This window comes from Phascolarctos cinereus, unplaced genomic scaffold (genome assembly GCF_003287225.1).
Source record: "Phascolarctos cinereus isolate Bilbo 61053 unplaced genomic scaffold, phaCin_HiC Scaffold_1;HRSCAF=81, whole genome shotgun sequence".
NCBI classification, from domain to species: Eukaryota; Metazoa; Chordata; class Mammalia; order Diprotodontia; family Phascolarctidae; genus Phascolarctos; species Phascolarctos cinereus.
Genome location: NW_027555514.1, coordinates 59637388 through 59661280, shown reverse-complemented (window position 1 = coordinate 59661280; position 23893 = coordinate 59637388). Strand labels below are relative to the sequence as shown.

At 39.0% G+C, this 23893-nt stretch overlaps 1 protein-coding gene across 1 annotated transcript in view; it reads left to right on the top strand.

Moving 5' to 3' along the window:
• Positions 1–1645: 1645 nt before the first annotated feature.
• DNAJC1 (DnaJ heat shock protein family (Hsp40) member C1) overlaps positions 1646–23893 on the top strand; it is a 255794-nt gene continuing 233546 nt past the window's right edge. Inside the window, 1 exon segment of the mRNA XM_020966879.2 lies at positions 1646–2322. Within this exon segment, the coding sequence (XP_020822538.1) occupies positions 2149–2322 (174 nt within the window). The 5' untranslated portion in view covers positions 1646–2148.

Genomic DNA, 23893 nt, shown 5'->3' with positions numbered 1-23893 from the left:
CCTCCTCAGCGTGGTCTAGCAGCCTGGATCCAAAATGGGATCAATCAGACTTCCAACTTTGCAAAGTGCCAAGCATTCTGGATCTTCTCTGAGGTCCCAGTCCGGCCCTGGGAAACCAGGAGCAAGAGTGACCAGTTGTGCAAATGAAAGAGAAAGCAGGAGGGGGATGGGAATCAGGAGACTGCAGCAGAGGAGGAAGAAGCCTCAGAAGAAATCAACATGAGCTCTGTAGAATGAGAGGAGCAGTGAAAAATCATCAATCACAGGAACTGAGAATTTCCTAAAACTCTTATTCAACCTCTCCTGCAAATATGAGAGGATGGGTAGCGGTAGTAGTGGAGGCGAAATGCCATATACAGGAGAGAGGACTACATTTCCCACGAGACTGCGTACAAGCATACAACTCCCGTCATGCCACCGTGTGTGTGTGTGTGTGTGTGTGTGTGTGTGTGTGTGTGTGTGTGTGTGTGTAGTCTCTCTCTCTCACACACACACACACACACACTCTCCCACATACACACACACTCTCCCACATACACACACTCTCTCTCTCTCTCTCTCTCTCTCTCTCTTTGTCTCTGCTCCACCACTCCTATCTCTCTCTCTCTCTCTCTCTCTCTCTCTCTCTCTCTCTCTCTCTCTCTCTCTCTCTCTCTCTCTGTCTTTCTCTGTCTCTCTCTCACACACACACACACTCTCTCTGTCTTTCTCTGTCTCTCTGTCTCTCCCCACCAATTCCTGTCTCTGTCTTTTTCTGTCTCTCTCTGTCTCTCTCTCCCCACCACTCTCTGTCTCTGTCTCTCTCTGTCTCTCTCTCACTCTATCTCTCCCTCTCTGTCTCTGTCTTTCTCTCCCTCCCTCTTCCTCTCTCTCTCTCTGTCTCTCTCTCTCACACACACTCTCTCTCTGTCTCTCCCCACCAATTCCTGCCTCTGTCTTTTTCTGTCTCTCTCTGTCTCTCTCCCTCCCTCTTCCTCTCTCTCTCTGTCTCTCTCTCTCTCTATCTTTCTCTGTCTGTCTCTCTCTCTGTGTCTTTGTATCTCTGTCTTTTTCTGTCTCTGTCTCTTTGTTGGTCTCTTTTTCTGTCTGTCTGTCTGTCTGTCTTCTTCCACCAGCCCCTGTCTCTGTCTCTCCTTCAATTCCCAGAATGATAACTCGAGAAACTTTCCGCCTTGGTTCCACAATCCTACCACTCACCAATGCCCTTTTTCTCCTGCCTGACCCTCAAGTCCGCCCTGCGTGGGCCACCCAACCCTCACCTCCGTTGCTATTATGGGTGATTCTTAAACACTGATCCAATCAAGGTCATCTAGTATTATTACTCGGAGGCGGGGGATGTTGGGGTGGAATCTTAGCGGGGTGGGAGACATCTTTGAATGAAACTTGACTTGTCACTTAAAAAAAAAAACACAGCCTGCCCCGGGGGTCCTAAAGAACTTGGGGCCGGGGGGGGGGCCCTGCGAAGACGGGGAGGTAGCGTGTGACCCTTACGGACAAAATGAAGGCCCTCTTCCAAACCTAAAATATCTGGTGAAGGGAAAACATGTCAAGGAAGAGCGTTGGGGGAGGGGGGAACGTGCCAGGTATTTGAGTAATGCTTCAGTTTCCCGCGTCCATTCAAGACTCTAAGCACAGTTTGGGAGGCGCGGGGGCGGGGCGCGGCCGAGGGAGGCTGGGGACCTGGAACCCTTCGGGTGTCTTCCTGGGGAGGCCGGCTTTACCCCACTTCCGGTCCTGTCAGCCTCTCCCGGGGTTGCTAGGAGACGTGATATCACCGGAAGCTCGACTCCTGATAGGTTGTGGCGAGCGAAAGCCGCGCCTCTTTCCTCCCCCGACCTCCGCCTCCCCGCCCCCAGCCTAGCCCTGCTGGCTCCCCCACCCCCTCGGCCTGGCCCGGGAGTGAGGGTCCGCGGGCACCAAGAGCGTGAGTGTCCCCGTCGCGTCCCGGGCGCCCGCGGGCTGAGCCGCCTCACCCCACGCGCGGCGGTGTCCACGTCTGACGCCTCTGTTCTCCACCGCCGGCGCGCCCGCCACGTCCGCGCTCGGGTTCTGACCCCGGTGGGGAGGAGGCCCTCGAGCGGCGCGGCGCGGCGTGGCTCGCGCGGAGCTCCGCGCGTGGAGCACGAGGGAGCTCGGTACGCGCGCGCTATGGCTGCTGCCCCTTGCCCCGGGCTCTCGCGGCGGCGGCCGCTGCTCCTCCTACTCCTGCCGTTGCTGCTGCAGTCGGTGCCCGCCCGGGCTTGGGAGAGCGCCGACCTGGAGCTGTTCGACCTGGTGGAGGAGGTGCAGCTCAACTTCTACCACTTCCTCGGCGTGCAGCAGGTAAGCGGGGCCGCGTGGCCGACCACGCGCTCTTGGCCTCCCCGCGCTGGTGCTTCCTCTGCCACGCTCTAGGGCTGGGAGGACCTGGTGTACTTCGCCGGGGTGAGTGGGGAACCCCAGGCGGGACTGATTCACTCTGTGCCCCCAACTTCGGGTGGCACTCAGCTCCACCCTTGGAGGACCCCACCTTCTCTGGCGAAGAAGAACCTCGCTTTCTCGACCCCAGCGGGACTTGGGTCCCCCGGTGTCCTCTTCAGGTCTGGCTCGATCAGCCCCATCCGGCCCGGTCTAGGAGACCTCCTTCCGTGACCCTCCTGCTCCTCAGACTCCTCCACTGCCCTCACATTGCTGCCCCCTTGACAGGTAGGAGAGCCCTGGGGTAAGACCCCATAACCACACATACCCTGACTTCCAGCTTCTCCTCCCTCTGCGGAAGAAAATTCCACTAACTGAGCAAAGTGCTGGCAGTGGTGCCTTTTCCAAGCGTGATCCAGAAGTGATCCAGAAGATCACATTGCTCACCCTAGTTTAGATCTTCTTCCCCACATACCCTTTTCCTTGTTCTCCCTTTTCCCTGCCTCCTTCAAAGAAGGCTTGAACTAAGTTTTGTTCCCAAAACTCGTTAGCTGTAGTTTTGGGGGATTTGTTTTGTTTTTATCCCATCTAACATTGTAATTTGCACCGTAACACTGTTCTGGGTTTGCGCAAAACCCAGGGTCGTTTCAAGTTAGACATGGCTGAGGGCACTCTCCTATAGGAGCTGGGACATTTTCAGGGTAAAAGAGGTGCTGTGGGAAGAAGACCTGTTTTAAAGACCAGAAGTTTCTTGGGGAAAAATTGGTTTTAGTTTGTTAGGGATTGTTATTTGCTTTTTAAAATTTCTTTGTTTTTTTTTTTTTTTGGCGGGGGAGAAGGTTAGGAGCAAATTAAGCAACCCCCTGTCACTAACTGAGTGCTGGTGCCAAGGAAAATCGATAATCCGCCTCACTCCTTTCAGATCTTTGAGGTAGGAGTCTCAGTACTTCCTGAAAACTGGATTTAACCCACCTGTAAAATGCATTAAGAAGTAAAATTAAATTTACTACGTCTTTTAAGTGTGGGCAGGCAACACATTTTTTTTCTTACATAGGTAAATATAAGTTTGCCTGAACTACCAAACTTAGAATAAGTGGGAATTTCATCTTCAAACATTCTGTTTTCATTCCATCATTGTATATATAGCACTTAATTGCCATGTCACCATAAGCTTAACATTCTTTCTTTCAAGAACCATGAAGTGAGAGCATTTCACACTTCAATCCATATGTGCTGGCTGTTATGTAATAACTGTCTGTATGTTTATGAGCTGTCACCCAGCACCACTTATTGCCTTACTTTCAAAGTCTATGAACTTTCAATCTATGTAAAAATAAGTTAGTGATCATACTGCTCTTGAAAGAAATTCTTAATTTCTAGACTATGGAAAGTGTTTAGAATTTAATGTAGCTTCAAGTGATTGCAAAATAGCATGCGTTGCTTTATGCATCAATTTACATTGTCTTTTCCTTGTCTTTTATCAACCATAATACCAGAGATAGGTAGGGTCCTATACATATTTTACAAAAGAGAGTTCAAGTATGCTTGCTATATAATTCATTGAAAGTGTACATTCCTCTATGAACAAACAACCTAAATGAGCAAATCCAATGAGATCTAAGAAAATGGGCTGTCAGTGTTTTAGGATCCAAGTTATATAGTATAATTTAGCATATGGTATCATATAAAATTTCACTTATAATTTTATGCAACTTATTTTGCAAAGTTAATTAGGCAGGGGACAATTTGAAGCAGTCAACCATAATGGCAATGATGAGAAAATAAAGAAATGTAGGCAATTGGGAAGAGACTTGTTTAAGATGGAGATTGAAACTCTGTAGTAGAGAGAAACAGAAGGACCCAGAAAGATATTTTAATTGATGGCTTTCCAGTCCATTGTGTTATCAAGACTGGTAAAATAGACCAGTAGCAGTATTTTGCTAATTAAGAGGAGGTATCAGCTGTAATAACTATTTAAATAAGGCATTTAAAATGAGATCTGGAAGTGATTAGAAGGAGACTTCTTCAGTTTATTACAACAAATCAACCATTTATTAAGTGCCTCTCTTCTGGTTAGATCCTGTAGACGGGGGGTCAGGGAGGTGTGCTTTATGGAAGTGGTGGTCTCTAAGCTATCCTTTGCAGAATGGGTAGAATTTCAACAGGTAGAATTTAGGGAGAATTGGGCCTGGAGTCAGAAAGACTCATCTTCCTGAGTTTAAATCTGGCCTCATATACTTACTAGCTGTAACTTGTCCTGGGCAAGTCACTTAACCCTATTTGCCTCAGCTTCCTCATCCATAAAAATGAGCTGGAGAAGGAAATGGTAAATCACTCCAGTTGGACACAACTGAAATGACTGAACAACAACAAGGAGAACTGAGTAAGCCTAGTTTAGCACTCTCTCATTTAAAAATTTAATTTAAAAAATTGTTTTTACATTTTAAGTTCCATACTGTCTCCTCTCTCCTTACCCACCACCATACTAGAGAAGGCCACCATTTGACGCAGATTTATAAATATGTAAGTTTAAAAATATATGTAAAAGTTATCAATTCTTTCTCTGGAGGTAGATAGCATCTTCCTTTTATAGGTCCTTTATAGTTGATCTGAGTATTTATGGTACTGAGAACAACTTGGTTGCTCACAGTTATTCTTGGAACAACATTTCTGTTACTGTATACAATGCTTTCTTGCTTCTGTTCATTTCACTTTTCATTATTCCATGCGCCATGTTTTTCTAAAATCAACCAACTCATCATTTCATACAGCACACTAGTATTCTCTCTCAAGTCCCAGGGTATGTTTAGTGATGAGCAGATAGGACTAGGAGGTCTGTCATCTGTTTGGATCTGGAGCTGGAAGAGACTTTAGAGGTCATCTCGTCATCCTCCCCGCTCTCATTTTATAGAAGGAAACAATCCAGAGAGTGACTTGCCAGTAAATAGACGAGTCAGCATTTGAACCCAAGTCCTCCTGATTCCCAATCCATCATTCAACAGGATTATGAATTGGGAACTTGGAGGGACCATAGCAATTGGGTAGTTCATCTCCCTCCCTCATTTTGCAAATGCAGACACTGAAGCTCAGATTAGCCACAGTGAAGGGAAGTGCTTCCATAAAAGTCGAAACAGTGAGCAATTAGAAAGGGTTAGTGGTGTGATGCTGTTGAAGGGGGGGGCCTTTAGAAATCAGAAGAGACTGATATTGACAACTTTTCCCTCAAATTCTTTCTCCCAGGTTCTTAAAATGTAATTTTCAGCTCAGAATCAATATTGTATCCAGATTTCTTGGCAACTGAACCAAGCCCGTAAGGAGACTGAATGCTTAACGTGGTATCTCCAGACTCATACACTAATTAGCTCATCCTTTGTCTCCTCCCAAATCAGGAGCTTGACAGTGGCACTCTTCTTACCTCCTTGAGGCCATTGCCAGGATGTTCCCATCTTTCATTCTCCTTCTTTACTGCAGTGGGTTACATGTTATATTCCACAGTCCTACTGCTGGGGAGCTACTTGCCAAGTACTCCTGGAGCATAGGTTTGTTGCAGAGTCTCAGGGCAATGTATGTATTGGTTGATTGGTGAGAGGGAGGAGTGGGATGGCCACAGAAATGTCATACAGGCTTAGCCTTCTCCTCGAAAATACAGGACAGTTCCTGTCTAGTCCTAATGGTCCAGAGGTCCAGGAAACCATTTTGGATTTTTTGGGGAAATTGACTTGATTTGGGTGGAAAGGGCAAGGATAAGAGAAGAAAAAGATGTTTTCAGCAAAATATTTTTTGCAGAGAGCCAAAATTCCGGACCCCTAAGCAATTTTACAAAGAGGCCACCTCTTTCCCAGGATTTTGAAAGGTGATCTCATCACATAATTTGTAGGGTTATCTCTTTTTTTAAGGCATTGAAGTTGTTATAGAGGTCATGTGTCCTCATCCACATCTTGGCATAGCTGGTCTCTTTGGAGATCATGGCTTTTTATTTGTTGTGCAGGGGTCATAGAACACCATAATCCCCAAAGAATTCAAATTGAGGGTCACTCAAAAGGCACTGTGGAGGTACAGGTAGACCTCAGCCGGCTGAAACATATCATAAACAAGAAATAATGGAGAAAAACTTGTTATAAAGGAGGTCATAAATGAAATGTATGATGTTCTGGTAACATGGTGGGTTCTTCAGCCTTCATGCTGTATTGGTATCTATGGGATGTCAAGTGAGCATGAGGAAGGGCTGCCAGCACATTTGGTAGATACACTGTAGAGGACATGGAAGAGAGCTGAGTAGGATTGGCAGATGTGGAGAGCTCATAAAATCTGCTTCACTGGAAGGAATTTCTATATTGATAACATCACAGATCCATACCTGTGGATGGTACGTGGAGTACCGTCTACAACACAAAAATACCAAATTCAAACTGTTCTTTGAACGGTAGCCTTAGCAAGCTACAGGGTCTCCAATTTTACAGTTGTCCGTTATATGATACAGTTAGCTGCCTTCTCATACCAACAGTTATTTTAGACTGCTATTGATATCAGTAAGAAATTTGCTTAGTTTCTCTCCTGCTTTGCTTATGATTCAAATGCCTCTTGAAGCTTGTGATGACACAAAAAGCTGTTACCATGTGATGGACGGGCTTCCTGCAGCGACCAGCACTGAGGTCCTACAATGTGCAGCCTCACCACTCACTTTTCCAGGCCTTGGGGAGTTACAGAGTTGGAATGAGATGTGCTGACTGCCTTCAAGCATTTGGGTCTTATTTATTTTGATAGTGACCCGAAAACTATTTGTCATTTACTTCAACTAGTGTTTTCAGACATCAAATTCAGATTTTATATTTGGCAGTCTTTCTCAGGTATGAGAATGATGCCTTGCACAGATACATGAGGAACTGGGATTGCCTGTTGTTGCTTATGGAATAAATAAAACTGTCTTTTCAGTTGGGTCTCTGTGTGCTCTTGATTTTTAGCTTTTATTCCTCAGTTTCTTTTTGTCAATGGAGTTAAAAATACAATAAATTCTGGGTGATATGTGCTAATTGAGAGCAAAAAGTAGAAAAAAAATTAAGTAATGGCTGATATGCCCAAATTATATTTTCTTTGGAATGCCATGAAAAGGGTATTTCATACCCTTTTGATGATAGGACTTTATGAAAGAACATATTCTTCTTATGCTGATGGGAGGCTAGACCTATGATTCACTGGTATAGGAAATCCTGATGAGAAAACTCCTGCTATCAATGAAGATCTGTACTTTCTTTTTAACTGAAGAATCTTAGGAAGTTACATGGGACTCTAAAAAGTTAAGTGGTTTTCCTAGGGTCACACAGTTAGTATGTGACTAGCTGAGATGGGTCTTGAACTCAGGACTTCTGGCTCTTGAGGTTAGCTCTTTATCTACTGTTTCATAAGACATACATCAATATTAAGATGAATTTATTTTTACCAAGTACACTGAACTTGGTGGTAGGGGGAGGTTGCCTGAGTGTCAAATTATGAGAAGCTATCATGTTAAACTTTTTCCTGTCTGAAGTAGAGTAGTATTAAAGTTCGAACAATTGATATTTTTTCTAATCACTTTTCTGAATAGTAGCTTTTCCTAGGTTAACTCATTGGTTGTTGTTCTTCTAATCAGCCATTAGAACATTTTTGACACCCTTTCTCTACCTTACTCTTGAATATGCACCATCAATGTATGAGGGTGGTAGGGTTGCCTTCAGGAGTCTGTGGGACATAATGGCCACATCCAGGCTTCTAGGGATTATTCTGAGAACAGACTTGAGGTCTCTGAAGAGAAAGCAGCACACATTGTCTCTAGAAATGCATAGTGTGCCTGTCAGAATCCACTTGGATTTGTTTTTGTTCACTTATTCATCTCCAGAACACATGTTTGGGTGATCTTGAGGAACCTTTTTCATAACTGGGCATTGTATGGTCAGACCAGCCAGTTATACCAGTGGGTTGCACCTTTAATTTGAACTTGACTTAAATACTTGGAAAATAATGTTGCTGCCTTGTTTTATATAGGGTTGAGCATAAAAAACTAGAGAAGCTCTTTCAACTAGACGGTATGTTAAATTATGATGCAATAAATAATAATAATAGCCTTTAAATAGCGATATAAGGTTTGCAAAGTACTTTACAAATATTCTCAATTTGTCTTCACAACAACCTGAGGAGGTGTAGTTGCTCTTATTTCCCCCATTTTATAGATGAGCAAACTGAGGCAAACAGTGATTTAGTGGCTTTTCTAGGGTTATATAGCTAGTTTAAAAAAGGCTGGATCTGAACTCATATCTTCTGACTTCAGGTCCAGAGTTCTATCCACTGTGTCACCTAGCTGCCTTAAGATATGTGGCTATATTAAGTAATGAAATTGGTTTTCTTTTATGGCTTGTAAACTAGGTCTCAAAAAAGCAGCCCCAGAAGTGTCTTAAGCAATGACAGTATCTTTGGGTGTCTTCTGAGGTGACCACTTTGAAGAAGGCATCACTCTTTTGTATCTACGAATTCTGATATTATTTGTTTTTTGTCATTTAAATGTCCTATTGTTTTGTAGCCACATCTCATACAACAGGGATGGAGAAACTTTTTAAATGATCACCATTTGGGAGAGTCAATAGACGAAGTCAATAGACTGGCCTTGCTCTTTCTCACACCTCTCTGTGCTTTTGCAGTCTGTTCCCCATTCCCAGAACGTACTGCTTACCTCTGCCCCTTAGGATCTCTAGCTTCCTTCAGAGCTCAGTTGAAATGGCACCTCTTACAGAAACACTTTCCTGAGCCCTCCAGCTTGCTAGTAACTCCTTCCCAAACCCCCACCATTCCCTTGAATTTATATTATTTATATTTGTTTATGCTCATTATGTACCATGTTGTTTCCACAGATAGAAGGTAAGTGCTTGGAGAACAGAGACAGTTTCATTTTTTGTTTTTCTATCCCAAGCCTGTAGCAGGTACTTAAATGAATCAGTCAGTCAATAAGCATTTATTAGACCTACTATGTGCCAGGCACTGTGTTAAGTCCTGGGGACATCAAGAATGCTTCCACATGTATTTCACCTTTCATCTGAGGGCCTTCCTTTATAGATGACGTTATGTGGCTCTCAACAGGGTATATAGACTGTCAGTTTTTCCTCATTACATGACTAAACTGTTGTTTTCCTAGTTATACATTTTTCTTATGATATTCTTTTCTTCACTTCTGCACAATTCCTCATTTGTAATGTATTACAATCTGTTTCTGTCCACTGTGTACCACTCAGTTGCCTTTGAGTGATCTTTGCCTTAAATTCTTTAGATTATACACTGTAACACAACATCCTTGGAAGAGTGCTGATGTGAGAAAGAGGAGCCTTTGTTTTAAATAGAAGCTTGGGGAGTCATTAAAGGAATGGCATAATTTCCCGAAGGCATCATAGCCTGCTCTTTTCATCCTGTTCTATTCTGAACTCAGCTCATTTTTTATTTGTAGTGTCCATCCAAGGCATATGTATTGATGGATAAACTCAAAGGTTTGTCCATCCAACTGCATATTATGGTCTGGACTTTTTTTTTTTTGGAGAGTTAGGCTGAGCTTTTTTGAGGAATCTTTGGATCTGACTCTCCACATCGTGTCTGCAAAGTTCTATGGCTAAATACAGTCAGTACTATGTCATCTGTAAATAGGAATTTTTGTAAGACCACACTATGTATAGGAAATTCCTCATCCGCTTGGACTCTGCACTGTACATCCTGCATGACATAAAACCCCTTCAAGCATATGTCTCTCTCTTTTATGCCTCATTTGATACTAATAATCAGTGGGTCAGTGAACAAAGTTATTTCTGTTGTTATACCTTTCTGGGAATCTTGTATGATTTTGACACATGTATAAAAGGCACCTTGTTGATGAGAGCTTTAAAGATGGCATTTTGTTCGACAGAATCAAATGGTTTTTATAGTTAACAATAGCACAGTGGGATATTATACTCTCTATACATTTCCATCAATTGTATGACTATAAAGATGTGGTCTGCTGTAGAGTATAATTTGTTAAAAAGAAAAAAAACAACCCTGCCTGTTCCTTTCTCTTACCATCATCAAGGATCCCCTGTGTGTGTGTTTAGATTACTCTCATAAAAATTTTTGTACAGATGGGAAATAGACACATGGGCTGGTAGTTACTGATATTTTATTATCCTCTTTTTAAAAAAATATTAGAAAGTCCAAGACTTTTTCCATATTTTTGTCCTCCAATCTATAAGAAACTTTAAGCCTCAGTACTCTCAAAATCATCACCTCCAGCATGGATCTCCTCTTTATATTTCTGCAGTAGTCCAGATAGTTGGTCCTTCCTTTTTTTTATTCTTCAGTGGCATTTTTGCTTCCTTTTAAAGCACATGTTAGGACTGTCATGTTACAGTCCACATGTAGTAGATCTACTCACCTTGATGATGAAAAGAATTTGTTATAAAAATGTTTTCTATAGATTTTATGTAAGAGAGATAAAATAGGCCTGTGGTTGATAGTTGCTTATGTGTTCTTGATTGGGGTGGGGAGGCAAGGGAGTAACGATACTGATTGTGATCTTTTGAAATCTTCTCCTCTTTGAAATATCTTGAAAATCACTTCCTAAGTATCTTTAACAGTGTGTCACCTACAATAAACATTTCCTCTGTGTGGATTTTGATCAGGTCAGCTGCTCTTCCTTGATTTCAGCTTCTTCAGTGCAATCTCGGCTTGCTTATGTGGAAATTGCTCAGATGTTGAGAATGCTTACTCTAGAAAAGTTTTGAACATCTGTTCCATTTGACATTGATTTGTTGCCCTTCTAGTGCTACCTATAATTTGCTTGGGAATGGTCTGGCTTAATTGGTTCTCATTCTGAGCTCTTTGAAGGTTAATTTTCCTTCCACAGTTTTTTGTTGTTTATGAGACGGTCCTGTTCATAATTTACCACCATTCTTCCTCATGTTTTGCAAGTTAGCTCAAATATTCTCAAATAGTGTTGTTCTTGGCTGCTGTTTCACCATTTGACAACAAGGTTAAATGTCACTGGCAGAGTTTGTTTTAGGGGCCGTTTTGTCTTCCTTGCCTAGAATGTTTTCCCTCCTTATCTCTGCCTACTGGCTTCCTTTTGCGTCCAACTAAATTTCCATCTTCTACAGGAAATTTTTCTCAATCCTTCTTCATTCTAGTGTTTTCCCTCTGTTAATTATTTCCTGTTTATCCTGTTTATAGCTTGTTTGTATGTGTTTGATTGTTGTCTCCCCTGTTAAATTGTAAGCTACTTGAGGTTAGGGGCTGTCTTTTGCCTCTTTTTATATCCCCAGACCTCAACCTAGTGCCTGGTGCATAGTAGGAGCTTAATAAATGTTTTCTTGATTGATTGATTCTTTGTTATAGTGACTTTTACATGTATTAAAGCCCTCTAAGAATGTTGATCATCAAAAATCTGTGGCACTTATTTCATCCCTTTCCCATTTTTCCAAGTCAACAACTTGTCTAAGTGTATTGGGTTAAAGTTGTCAACTGAACATAATGTTTTCTCATCTTTATCCTTCTAAGGAGGTGTTGACTTGGACCTTTCAAACTAGATGATGATCTGGCTGTACATAGCTGATTCTGAAATTCCTTCTATATTGATAAACAGTCATTTTGTATGTGTTAAGATATTGACCGTTTTGTTTTTTGTGATGTTGATTAGTGCTTGCCATATTTAGTTCTTTCAAATGCTTTTTGAATGAAATATTAATCATTTGCCAATGAAAGACAGCTGAGTAATCTGTGATTCTTTATCCTCTTAAAGCTGCACCAATCATATTGTCCAATATCCATATGTGGGTGTATGTGTCTAGCCATGTTTCTCTGTTCTTCTTCAAAGTGAAGTCATTGAGTATTGAGGAACTGATTTCAAGGATTGTGTGGAAGTTCCTGTAGAATTTTATTTTTTTATCTTCAGCAACAGATTGTAGTGCTGAAGTTGTATTTATCTTCACAGTGAAATTTTTGGGGAGAAGACAAAATATCCCATGAAATTGTTTTCTTCTTGCCTTTCTATGTGAAACCTACTTGACCATTTCCCTTATTCATCTCTTTGAGGAGAATCCAGCCTTTCATTTATTAGTAATTTTTAATGTCCTTTGATTTCATTTGTGGCAAGAACGTCAATACAAATATGGTTCAGTTTCTCAGAATATGTCACCTAATTTATCTTTTGATGTTTCTAGGACTAAATGTTAAATTAATGTTTGCAGATGGCATAAAAACTTTTTATTCTTTATTCTCTCTTTTGCTACTCCACCACCATCCCCACAGAAGCCAAGTGAGCTGCACAGGACTGTGGGAATGTTTGTATGTTGATGCTTCGTGGGTCATGGTAGCCACAGAATTGATTACCTAGTGAGGATCCTGTTGGTGGTGAGGCTAGTCCTCATATAGCAGATGCAGGCTTCCCCATCCCTACCCAAAGGCTTTTCAGTGTGCTGGTAGGATTTGTACACTTCTGGCAAAGTCTTCAAAGACCCAGGTTCACTCCCATGCTACAATGAAGGAAGCCTGGATATAGGACTTTTATAATGATTACCTTTCTTCCCAGAACAATGGAGCCTGTGCTTTCACTGTGAAGGATAAACATTTATCTTCCTTTCATAAGCCTTTGTGTTTGAAGTTTACTTTCCCCACTTAATCTGTAGTTTTAATAATGTGTGATTGTTTGATTGTAGTTTTAAGAGGTCAAAATGAGCATGGAGTAAAAAGCATGAATTGATGTGAAGTAAGCAAAACCGATAAAAAGAATATACACGATGACTACCACAGTTGAGATGGAAAGAACACCAGCACTGACAACAAAATAATCAAAAGTGAATGCTAATAAATTGCAACAGCCAAGCCAGGCCCGGGAAGAGGTATGAGGACACCTCCCCCACTTCAGAAGTGAGAAACGATGGCTGTGGAATGCTGAACATAAAATCACACTTTTAAAAGGTGTTACTTCGTTTTGTGGAACTTTTTTTTTTGCCCGGTTTATTATTTTGTTTTAATAGAGCCGGGTGTCAGGGTGGGGGGAGGAGTACCGCATGAAATGTACATGATATAAAACCAAAAGATATCCATAACAATCTGGATCTTGGGTGAATAGAAGTGTTTACAATGTTAGATGTTCATACTATATAGAATAAATAAAACTTAAGTGTCAGCACTTGGGTAAATATAATGTAGAAAGCCATTCTCTAGAATTATGTTTCTTTCTGTAAATCTCATAATTCATAGATACTCAAAGCGTTTACTGAATCTAGACCTTTTGGTGTAGTAAGTAGAGCATAAAATCTTAAATAACACTTTAATAATGTTTTTATTCTTAGTTTCCATCTACATTCATAAGCTTTATTGAGCTATTTAAATAATTTAATTCCTTTTTAGTAATATTATTATTTTAGGGTACAAATTTTTTGTGAATTCTGGTTCTGCACAAAGGGACCCAGGATACAATTGAGTGGACTATTGATTTATTCATGTTATAGTTGTTCAGCAAACTTTAAAAACAAATTGAAAGCATTTTAGGCCAGTGTTATAATACGTGATGAGATAAGAGCTTCTAATTTTTTTTTTCTGTTTTCTAGCTCCTTTTGATATTTTTATCAAATTCTTTGTGACAGAAGGAGAAAAAAAAAGCAGACTTCCTTTGTGACATGAGTACTTATTTAGTCATATAAGTAACTGAAGGGTCTACATCTGTTTTTAGAGGGCTGGTATATATCTCACAAAAATTCTTTTTCTGACTGTTCCCCTTATTGAATAGTCTTAGAAGAGAACTCAAGAGTTGGAACCATGGACATAAACACTGTCCAGCCATCACTTCACTCCAGGGGACCTTCTAAAACAAGACTCCTTTCTATTGGAGATCCGTTTATTTTTCAATTGACAAATTTTGTTCCAGACTGAGATTTAAACATAGATACTGTTTTAAATGTGAAAAACTTTTGTAAAACCCAAAGTTTCAAAAGGAAAAAGTCCATATACATATTAAAGCAAAATAATCACAACTTTGCCATTTCTTCAATATTTTTTATGTGAATAAGCTTTTTAAAATTATGCTAAGAAGTTCCCCTTGTCCAATCATAGAGTGCCCTCCTATCCTGAAAATTATTTACAGTGTAGAATAGGATGACTGACAATTATTCTTTCACCATATTCTTAACCACTGAGACAGTCAGAAATTTTTTAAACTATACTGTTACTTTAACTTTATTTGAATAATTATATTTATGCTACTTTAGTTTTTAGCCCTGAAGTAAAACCTTTCTATTTGAATCTCCTGAATTGTTTGTTTTTCATTACTCAGGATAAAAGCTTTATCAACTGAATAAATTAGGATTAGATGTCATGTGCTTCATGATTTATAAAGATAATAAAATGACAAGTAACTGTACATATTTCTTCTCTATCTGTTATGGCTTTTGTGGATTTCATTCTAATCAATAATGTGTGACATATCAGGATATGTAACCATCAATATTAATGCATGTATTTTTAAAGTGTGGAGGTAAACAAAATATTTTTACATATACTCTACTTGTAGCCCAAGTATAAAGACTTTTAGTGATTTTTTTAGGAAGAAGTTCTCAAAGCATCTTGATAGATAATAAGTTAATTTTAATGTCTAGTGTGTATTAGCATGTATGTTTGCTTATGTATTTGTAGATGAGTGATGTGAGGCCTAGACGTAAAGAAGCATGCACAGGGGTACCTTTGGCAGTAGCAGTAAGTTTTCGTGTCATGCTTTATGGAAGTGATCCTGGCTTCTCAAAGGTTATGTCTGTACTCTATAGGTTTTAAGGATGGGCCTAATGACACACTATGTATCTACTATTCAAACATCAGCTTAGCTTAGCTAAATTCAGAGATATCCGTAACAATAACCACTGACACTTATCTATCTCTTTAAGGTTTGCAGGGTACATGCACAGCTTTCATTCAAGCTTCTTAACAGCCATGTTAGAAAGGCACTACTATATTTTTATGCCCAATTTACAGATGAAGAAACTCAGGCAAATCCAGCCTCAGACACTTGAAACTTACTAGCTGTGTGACCCTGGACAAGTCACTTAACCCCGATTGCCTTGCAAAAAAAAAAAAAGAAAGAAAGAAAGAAAAAAAAACGTAGGCTCAGAGAGATGGAGTTAATTAGCCATGATTCCATAGCTAGAGGCAAGAGTTGTGACTCAGGGCTTCTTGGTTTCAAATCTACCCATGATACCCCATTTCCAGAAAGACCACAGGGTGATAAATTTTTCTGACTTATAGAAACTCTCAAAGACTGTTTGCTAACTCATAGAATGGTTATGGTTTCCATCAGTGGAGGAAGCAATCAGGGAATTTAATCATATCAGTGAAATTAAAGGATTTAGAAGTAAGTACACATACATAAATAACCAACATCTCCCCCTTACCCACCCACATACAGTTATATTTCTTTAACTAGTTCTTATACCTAGAATTTTTCTTGCATTACCTTGTTTATAGCAGAACACTCAGCATTTATATTTGCATGAACGGAAATAGCAATTAACCCAAGGTAAGATGCTTAATTTCCTCGATTACCCCCAAACCATCATCACCCAGTTTGACTGCAACAAATGAGCTCTCCCACTCCAATCCATCCTTCGCACAGCCGCCAAAGTGATTTTCCTCCCTTACTCAGTAAACTTGCGGGGCTCCCTTTTGCCTCTTGGATAAAATTTAAACTCTTTTGTTTGAAGCCCTTTACAACCTAGCCCCAATCTTATCTCTTTTTACCTCATTATACATTATATTGTATATTGTTCCTGTTATCACACTCTTTGGTCTGCTGGAATGGACTTGTTGGTGTTCCTCATGTAGAACATTTGCCTTTGCTCCTTCCCCTGTCCGCTGTGCTGGAATGCTTCCCTTCCTTACTTCTGCCTTGTTTCCCTCATGACTCATCTCAGGCATCACCTTTTAAATGAAACTTTTCCTGGTACCCTCAGCTTCTACTGTACCCCATCCTGAAACCCTTTTGTGTTTTGTATGTAGTCTATCTGTGTTTCTGTGTGTGCATATTGTCTGCTCCCTAGAATATGAACTTACTGAGGAAAGGAATGGCTTCATGTTTGTCTTTATATCTGTGGATAGGTAGCACTTCATGAACCCTGAAAGATGACACTGGCTAGGTTTGAGTCTGGGGTACTTCAGGAATGCCTTTCAGAATTTCAGTGCTAAGGACCTGTCCCTGAAGCTATGCATCATTCAGAGCGTCTACGTGAACAGCCAGGCCATCTGTAACAGCACGGAGCCTTCTTTCTTCATCTTCTCCCAGAATTAGAATTGGTGGCTTAGATGATGGAGTTTATCAAAGCAGAGGAATATTTGAAATATGACTCAATACAAAAATGCAGTTTATGTAGTACTCTTCTGGAACAGGTTTCCTGGAAGTCAATAGTGTTTTAGTACTGGACGGCAAATCAAAGGACAATATGGATGTATGCATAATGTGGGAGAACTTCCCCCTAAGGCTTACTTCACTACGACATCACTGTGTGGAAATGGCCCTGGTTTCCAAGATTATGGCAACGGAGGGCAAATTTTGGGTGATCTTAATAAGCCAGAGAGGATTGGAGATAGACTGTGTGACTCTGTTTTCTGAAGATCACCACCTAACTACGTAGTTCATCCCCAGAAGGCTGAACAAGTGATGAATTGTTTTGGTTACTGTCTTAAAAGATTACTAATGTTTCAATTGGTCATTAGTTGTATAAGTTGAAAGAACAGTTACACTAATGTGTATCATTGAAGTATGAATTATTTTTCAGATGAAGAACTGAGGCTCAGGGAAGTTAAATACTATGGCCTTAGACAGGACCCTTAAGCCTATGACCATTGATTTCAAATCCATTTCAATTCAGCAAAATTATGTTTCCCACCATGTCATCTTCATCAGTGTTTATAGTACAATTTATGGTAATGTTAACAGTGATAAGACTATTATGTTCAGCACATGTAATGTGTTTACCAAGACAAGGAAGTATATACTCACTCTCTCTCTCTCTCTCTCTTCTCTCTCTCTCTCTCTCTCCATATATGTGTATATATATATATATATATATATACATATATATATATATATGTGTGTATATATATATATTTTAAAGAGTTCTGTGGAAAAAAGCTAAAAATTAAAATACTTAGCACATAGGGAGTTAAATCCTATTAATTATAAATCTCATATATCTAGAACTATGATAGGTAAAATATGCCTTAAATTTTACTCTTACAATTTATCCTCTTCATATTTATTCTGTGTTTAATTGTATAAGTACTGTCTTCCTCATTAAAATATAAACTCAGAGCCAAAATGGTGGAAAAAAGGCAAGGATTTGCCTGAACTCTCCCACATTCTCCTCCAAACAACTTTAAAATTGATCCTCCAAATGAATTCCAGAGCTGCAGAACCAACAAAAAGATGGGGTGAAAGAATTTTTCAGTCCAAGACAACTTAGAAGGTCAGCAAGAAAGCTCGGTCTCACTGCAGTGAAAATGGAGCAGAGGGAAGTCCAGCACAGGCTGTGACCTGGCAAACCAGGAGCAGGCCTTTGGGTGGGTGGGTGGGTGGGGGCAGCTGAATCAGCTGCAGCAGGCAGTGGCAGCTTCTGGAACTCTCAACCCACAGATAGTAAGGAGGTCAGAAAACTGGGCAGAAGGAAATTACAGGAGATCCTTTGCTGGCACTGGGTGCAAGACTCGGTTTTATTGCCCACACATGGTTCTGGGTCATAGTCCCAAGGTGAAGAGGAGCACTAGCAGGAGCAGGGATCCTGGCCACAGTTCCAGTATGGAAAAGACTGGTTGTGGTCACTCATAGACCAGAGCACAGGCCAGGAGAGCATTGACAATGCCTCTCCTTAAAACCATCTTGAAGAACTAAAACTTATATACCCCCAGAACGAGTTCTGAACACAGAAGCATGAAAAATCTGAAGTTTGGGACAGAACCCTCTCCACCCCAGAGCAGAACCCAACTTTAACATGAAGTTAAAAGTCATGAAAAAGGCTAGAAAAATAAGAAAAAAAAAAGAGCCTGATCATAAAAAGTTACCTGATCAACTAAAAGACAGGGAAGATTGAAACACAAACTCAGAAGAAGGTAATGTGATCAAAGCAGCTATATGCAAAGTCTCAGAGAAAAATGTGAATTTGTCTTAGGCCCTGGAAGAACTGAAAAAGGATTTTAAAAATCAGAGGCAAAGGAAAAATGGGGAAAAGAAATTAAAGTGATGCAAGAAAGTGTCAATAGCTTGATAAAGGAGGCACGAAAAAAATACTGAAGAAAATGACACCTTAACACACAGAATAGGCCAAATGGTAAAAGAGGTGCAAAAATCCACTGAAGAGAAGCATTCTTTGAAAAGTAGAGTTGGTCAAATTCAAAAGAAAGTGCAAAACCTCACTGAAGAAAATAATTCCTTAAAAATTAAAATTGGGCAAGTGGAAGTTAGTGACTCCATAAGACATCAGCAAACAATAAAACAAAATCAAAAGAATGGGGGAAAAAAAGAAAATGTGACTATCTCATTGGAAAAACAGCTGACCTGGAAAATAGATTGAGGAGAGATCACTTAAGAATTATTGGACTGCCTGAAGGGCATGATCAAAAAAAGAGCATAAACATCAGATTTCGAGAAATTATTAAGGAAAATTGCCCTGACGTCCTAGAATCAGAGAGTAACATAGAAATTGAAAGAATCCACCAATTGCCTCCTGAAGGAGATCCCAAAATGAAAACTCCCAGGAACATTATAACCAAATTTGGGAGTATCCAAGTCAAGGAGAAAATACTGCAAGTACCAGGAAGAAACAATTCGAATATGATAACATATTAACAATAACATAAGATTTAGCAGTTTCCACATTAAAGGAGCAGAGGGCTTGGAATATGATATTCTAGAGGGCAAAGGAGGTAGGATTACAAATAAGAATCACTTACCCAGCAAAACTGAATGTAATCCTTCAGGGGGAAAAAATGGAAATTTAAAGAAATTGAGAACTTTCAAGCATTGCTGTCAAAAAAAAAAAGAGGGGAATAGAAAATTTGACATTCAAATACAAGACTCAAGAAAAGCACAAAAAGGTGAACAGGAAAGAGAAATCATAAGGGATTCAATAAGGTTCAGTTGTTTACATCCTACATGGGAAGATGATACTTGTAACATCAAAGAACTTTTTGTTTGTTAGGGCAGTTAGAAGGAGTGTGTACAGAGTACATGAGTGTGACCTGACTATGATGAGATGAGAGATAGATAGATAGATAGATAGATAGATAGATAGATAGATAGATAGATAGATAGATAGATATAAAATGGGTGAAAAGAGGAATACACTGGGGAAAGAGGGAAGGGAGAAGTAAGATGGGGTAAATTGTCTCACATAAAAGAAACTCAAAAGAGCTTTTATTCTGGAGGGGAAGATGGGGGCGGGACAATATTTGAATCTTACTGTCATCAGAATTGAATCAAGGAGGGAATAACATACACACATAAGTATACCTTAAGTATATAAATCTCTCCTATCCTATAGGGAAGTAGGAGTGGAGGGGAATAAGAGAAAAGACGCTGCTAGAAGGGGGGTGAGTTGAGGGGAGGTGGTGGTCAGAATAAAAGAGCTTTGAGGAGGGAAAGGGTGAAAGGAGAGAGAGAAGTATAAGCAGATGAAAAAAAGAAGGGTGTAGGAAAATAAATAGTAATCCTAACTGTGAATGTAAATGGGATGAACTCACCCATAAAATAGAAGCAGATAACAGAATGGACTAAAAACCAGAATCCTACAATATGTTGTTTACAAGAAACACGTTTGAAACAGACATAGACACACACATACTCACGCTCACACAGTAAATAAAGGTAGAGGGCTGGGGGGGAAATCTATTATACTTCAGCAGATGTGGGAAAAAAAACCCAGCAATCATGATCTCAGGCAAAGGAAAAGCAAAAATAGATCTAATTAAAAGTGATAAGTAGGGAAACTACATTTTGCTGAAAGATACCATAGACAATGAAGTAATGTCAGTACTAGACAAATAGGCACCAAATGGTATAGCATCCAGATTCTTAAAGGAAAAGTTAAATGAGTTGCAGAAGAAAATAGACACACCTAGTGGGAGACCTGAACTTGTCCCTTTCAGAACTAGGTAAATCTAACCAAAAATACACAAGGAGGAAGTTAAGGAAATGAATAGAATCTTAGAAAAGTTAGATATGATAGACCTCTGGAGACCATTGAATGGGAATAGAAAGGAATACACCTTTTTCTCAGTGGTACATGGAACCCACATGAAAATTAACCATGTATCAGGGCATAAAAACCTCACAACCAAATGCAGAAAAGCATAAAAATTAAGCACATCCTTTATAGATCACAATGAGATAAAAATTACATTCAGTAAAGGGCCATGGAAACATTAAAAATTCATCAGAAACTAAATAAGCTAATGCTAAAGAATGAGTGGGTCAAAGAACAAATTACAGAAACAATTAATAATTTCATTAAAGAGAATGACAACAATGAGACGACATACTGAAATTTATCAGATGCAGCCAAAACAGTGCTTAGGGGAAAATTTATATCTCTAAATGCTTATATCAGTAAAATAGAGAAAGAACAGATCAATGAATTGGGCATGCAACTAAGAATCTAGAAATAAAAAAATTTAGAATCTTCAATTAAATATCACATTGGCAATCCTGAAAATCAAAGGAAAGATTAATAAAAAGCATTGAACTAATAAATTAAACTAGGAGCTGGTCTAATGAGAAAAAAACAATAAAATAGACGCACCATTGGTTAATTTGATTTAAAAAGAAAGAAGAAAACCAAATTATCAGTATCAAAAATGAAAATGATGAATGTGTCACCAGTGGAGAGGAAATTAAAGCAATTTTTAGGAGCTGTTTTGCACAGTTATGTGCCAATAAATCTGACAACCTAAGTGAAATGGATGAATAGATACAAAAGTATAAATTGTCCAGATTAACAGAAGAAAAAAATATAATACTTAAACCTTATCTTAAAAAAAGAAATCGAACAAGCCATCAATGAGCTCCCTAAGAAAAAATCCCCAGTTGGATTCACAAGTGAATTCTACCTAACATTTAAATGACAATTAATTCTAATACTATATAAATCTTTTGGAAAAATAAGCAAGGGAGGAGTCCCTCTAAATTCCTTTTATGAAATAAATATAGTGCTGATACCTAAAGAAGGAAGAGAAAAAACAGAAATAAAACTATAGGCCAATTTTCTTAATGAATATTGATGCAAAATTTTTAAATAAAATACTAGCAAAGATATTACAGCAATATATCACAAAAAATCAGGTGAGATGTATGCCAGGAATGCAGGACTGGTTCAATATTTTATTTTATTTTGTTATTTGAGTGTGGCAGTTGGGGTTAAGTGAGTTGCCCAGAGTCACACAGCTTAGTGAGTGTTATGTGTCTGAGGCCAAATTTGAACTCGGATCCTCCTGACTCCAGGGCCAGTGCTCTATCTACTGTGCCACCTAGCTGTCCCATGGTTCAATATTTAAAAAACTATCAGCATAATTGACCACATCAATAACAAAACCAATAGAAATTATATGATTATCTCAATAGATGCAGAAAAACCCTTTTACAAAATACAACACACATTCTTACTAAAAACACTAGAGAACACAGGAATAAATGGAGCTTTCCTTAAAATAAGTAGTATCTAAAACCAACAGCAAGCATCTACAATGGAGATAAGCAAGAAGCTTTTGCAGTAAGATAAGGATTGAAGCACTGTTGCCCATTATCACCACTTTTATTCAATATTGCACTAGAAATGGTAGCTGTAGCAGTAAGAGAAGAAAAAGAAATTGAAGGAATTAAAAGAGGAAATGAGGAAATAAAACTATCACTCTTTGCAGATGATATAATGGTATACTTAGAGAATCCTAGAGAATCAACTAAAGAAACTAGTTGAAATAATTAATAATTTTAACAAAGTTGCAGGATATAAAACAAACCCACATAAATCATCAGCATTTCTGTATGTTCCAACAAAGTCCAGCAGCAAGAGATAGAGAAATTCTATTTAAAATTGCTGTAGACAATATGGAATACTTGGGAGTCTTACCTGCCAAGACAAACCCAGGAACTATATGAATATAGTTACAAAACACTTTTCACGCAAAGTCATATCTGAACAACGGGAAAAATATTAGTTGCTCGTGGGTAGGCTGAGCCAATGTAATAAAAATTACAATTCTGCCTAAATTAATTTACTTATTCAGGGCCATACCAATCAAACTAACAAAAAATATTTTATCGGGCTAGAAAAAAAAAACCAAAATTCACCTAGAAGAACAAAAGGTAAAAAATATCAAGGGAATTATTGAAAAAAATGTGAAGGAAGGTGGCCTAGCCATGCCATATCTCAAACTATATGTGGTAATCATCAAAAAAAAATCTGGTACTGGCAGAATGATGGATCAGTAGAATAGATTAGGTACACAATACCTAGTAGGAAATGACCATAGTAATCTAGTATTTGACAAACCTAAAGATCTAAGCTTTTGGGACAAGAACTCACTATTTGACAAAAACAGCTATGAAAACTGAAAAATTATTTGGCAGAAGCTACATATAGACCGATGTTTCACACCATATACCAAGATAAGGTCAAAATGGGTACATGATTTAGACATGTAGGGTAATACCATAAGCAAATTAGGGAAGCATGGAATAGTTTACCTGTCAAATCCATGGATAAGGGAAATCTATGTGTCTTGAACCTCCTTTCACTTTCTGACTTCTCTAGTATGTCTACCTATTATCTCCCATTCTTCTTTTCCTAATTGTGCATTTGCATTGTTAGATGGGAAGTAAATTCCCATCTAGTGCTATCAGTAAATATATAGATTTGTAGCTTTAAGGATAAAAAGCATGACTTACATTATTTAACTTATGAGGACAAGATCAAGGGTCTGATCTTCATAAATCCAGTTTCATGCAGAAACATGCTTTACACAGAGAAAAACTGTACTCCATGGTGTGCCTCTAACCTTAGCCTACCATTTTGCAAATTTGTATAGTTTATGAATTCAAGGAAAAAGTGAGTTACTCAAAGCAAACCCTTTATCACTATTAGGAAAACTCAAAAATGCACATCTTATTGATATTGAGACAACAGTTATATTCAGAAACAAAGACCTTATTTCCATTAACAAGCTAGACAGTAATTTTTCGTTTATTCTCTATCAACATTCCATATTGTTTTAGCACCATTCTTTGATTCTGTAAGATTTAAAATGACATTAGCTAAAGGAGTATAGAGTAGTCATACTATTCCTGTTTAACAATAGATGTAATGTTTCCAGTTTACTGAACTATTTTAGTAAAATTATGTTGTGTTCATAAGTAATAACTCCTTTGAAGTTAGACTCATGTTTTAGAAAACAAAAATTAAATCACTTTCTCTTAAAGCCA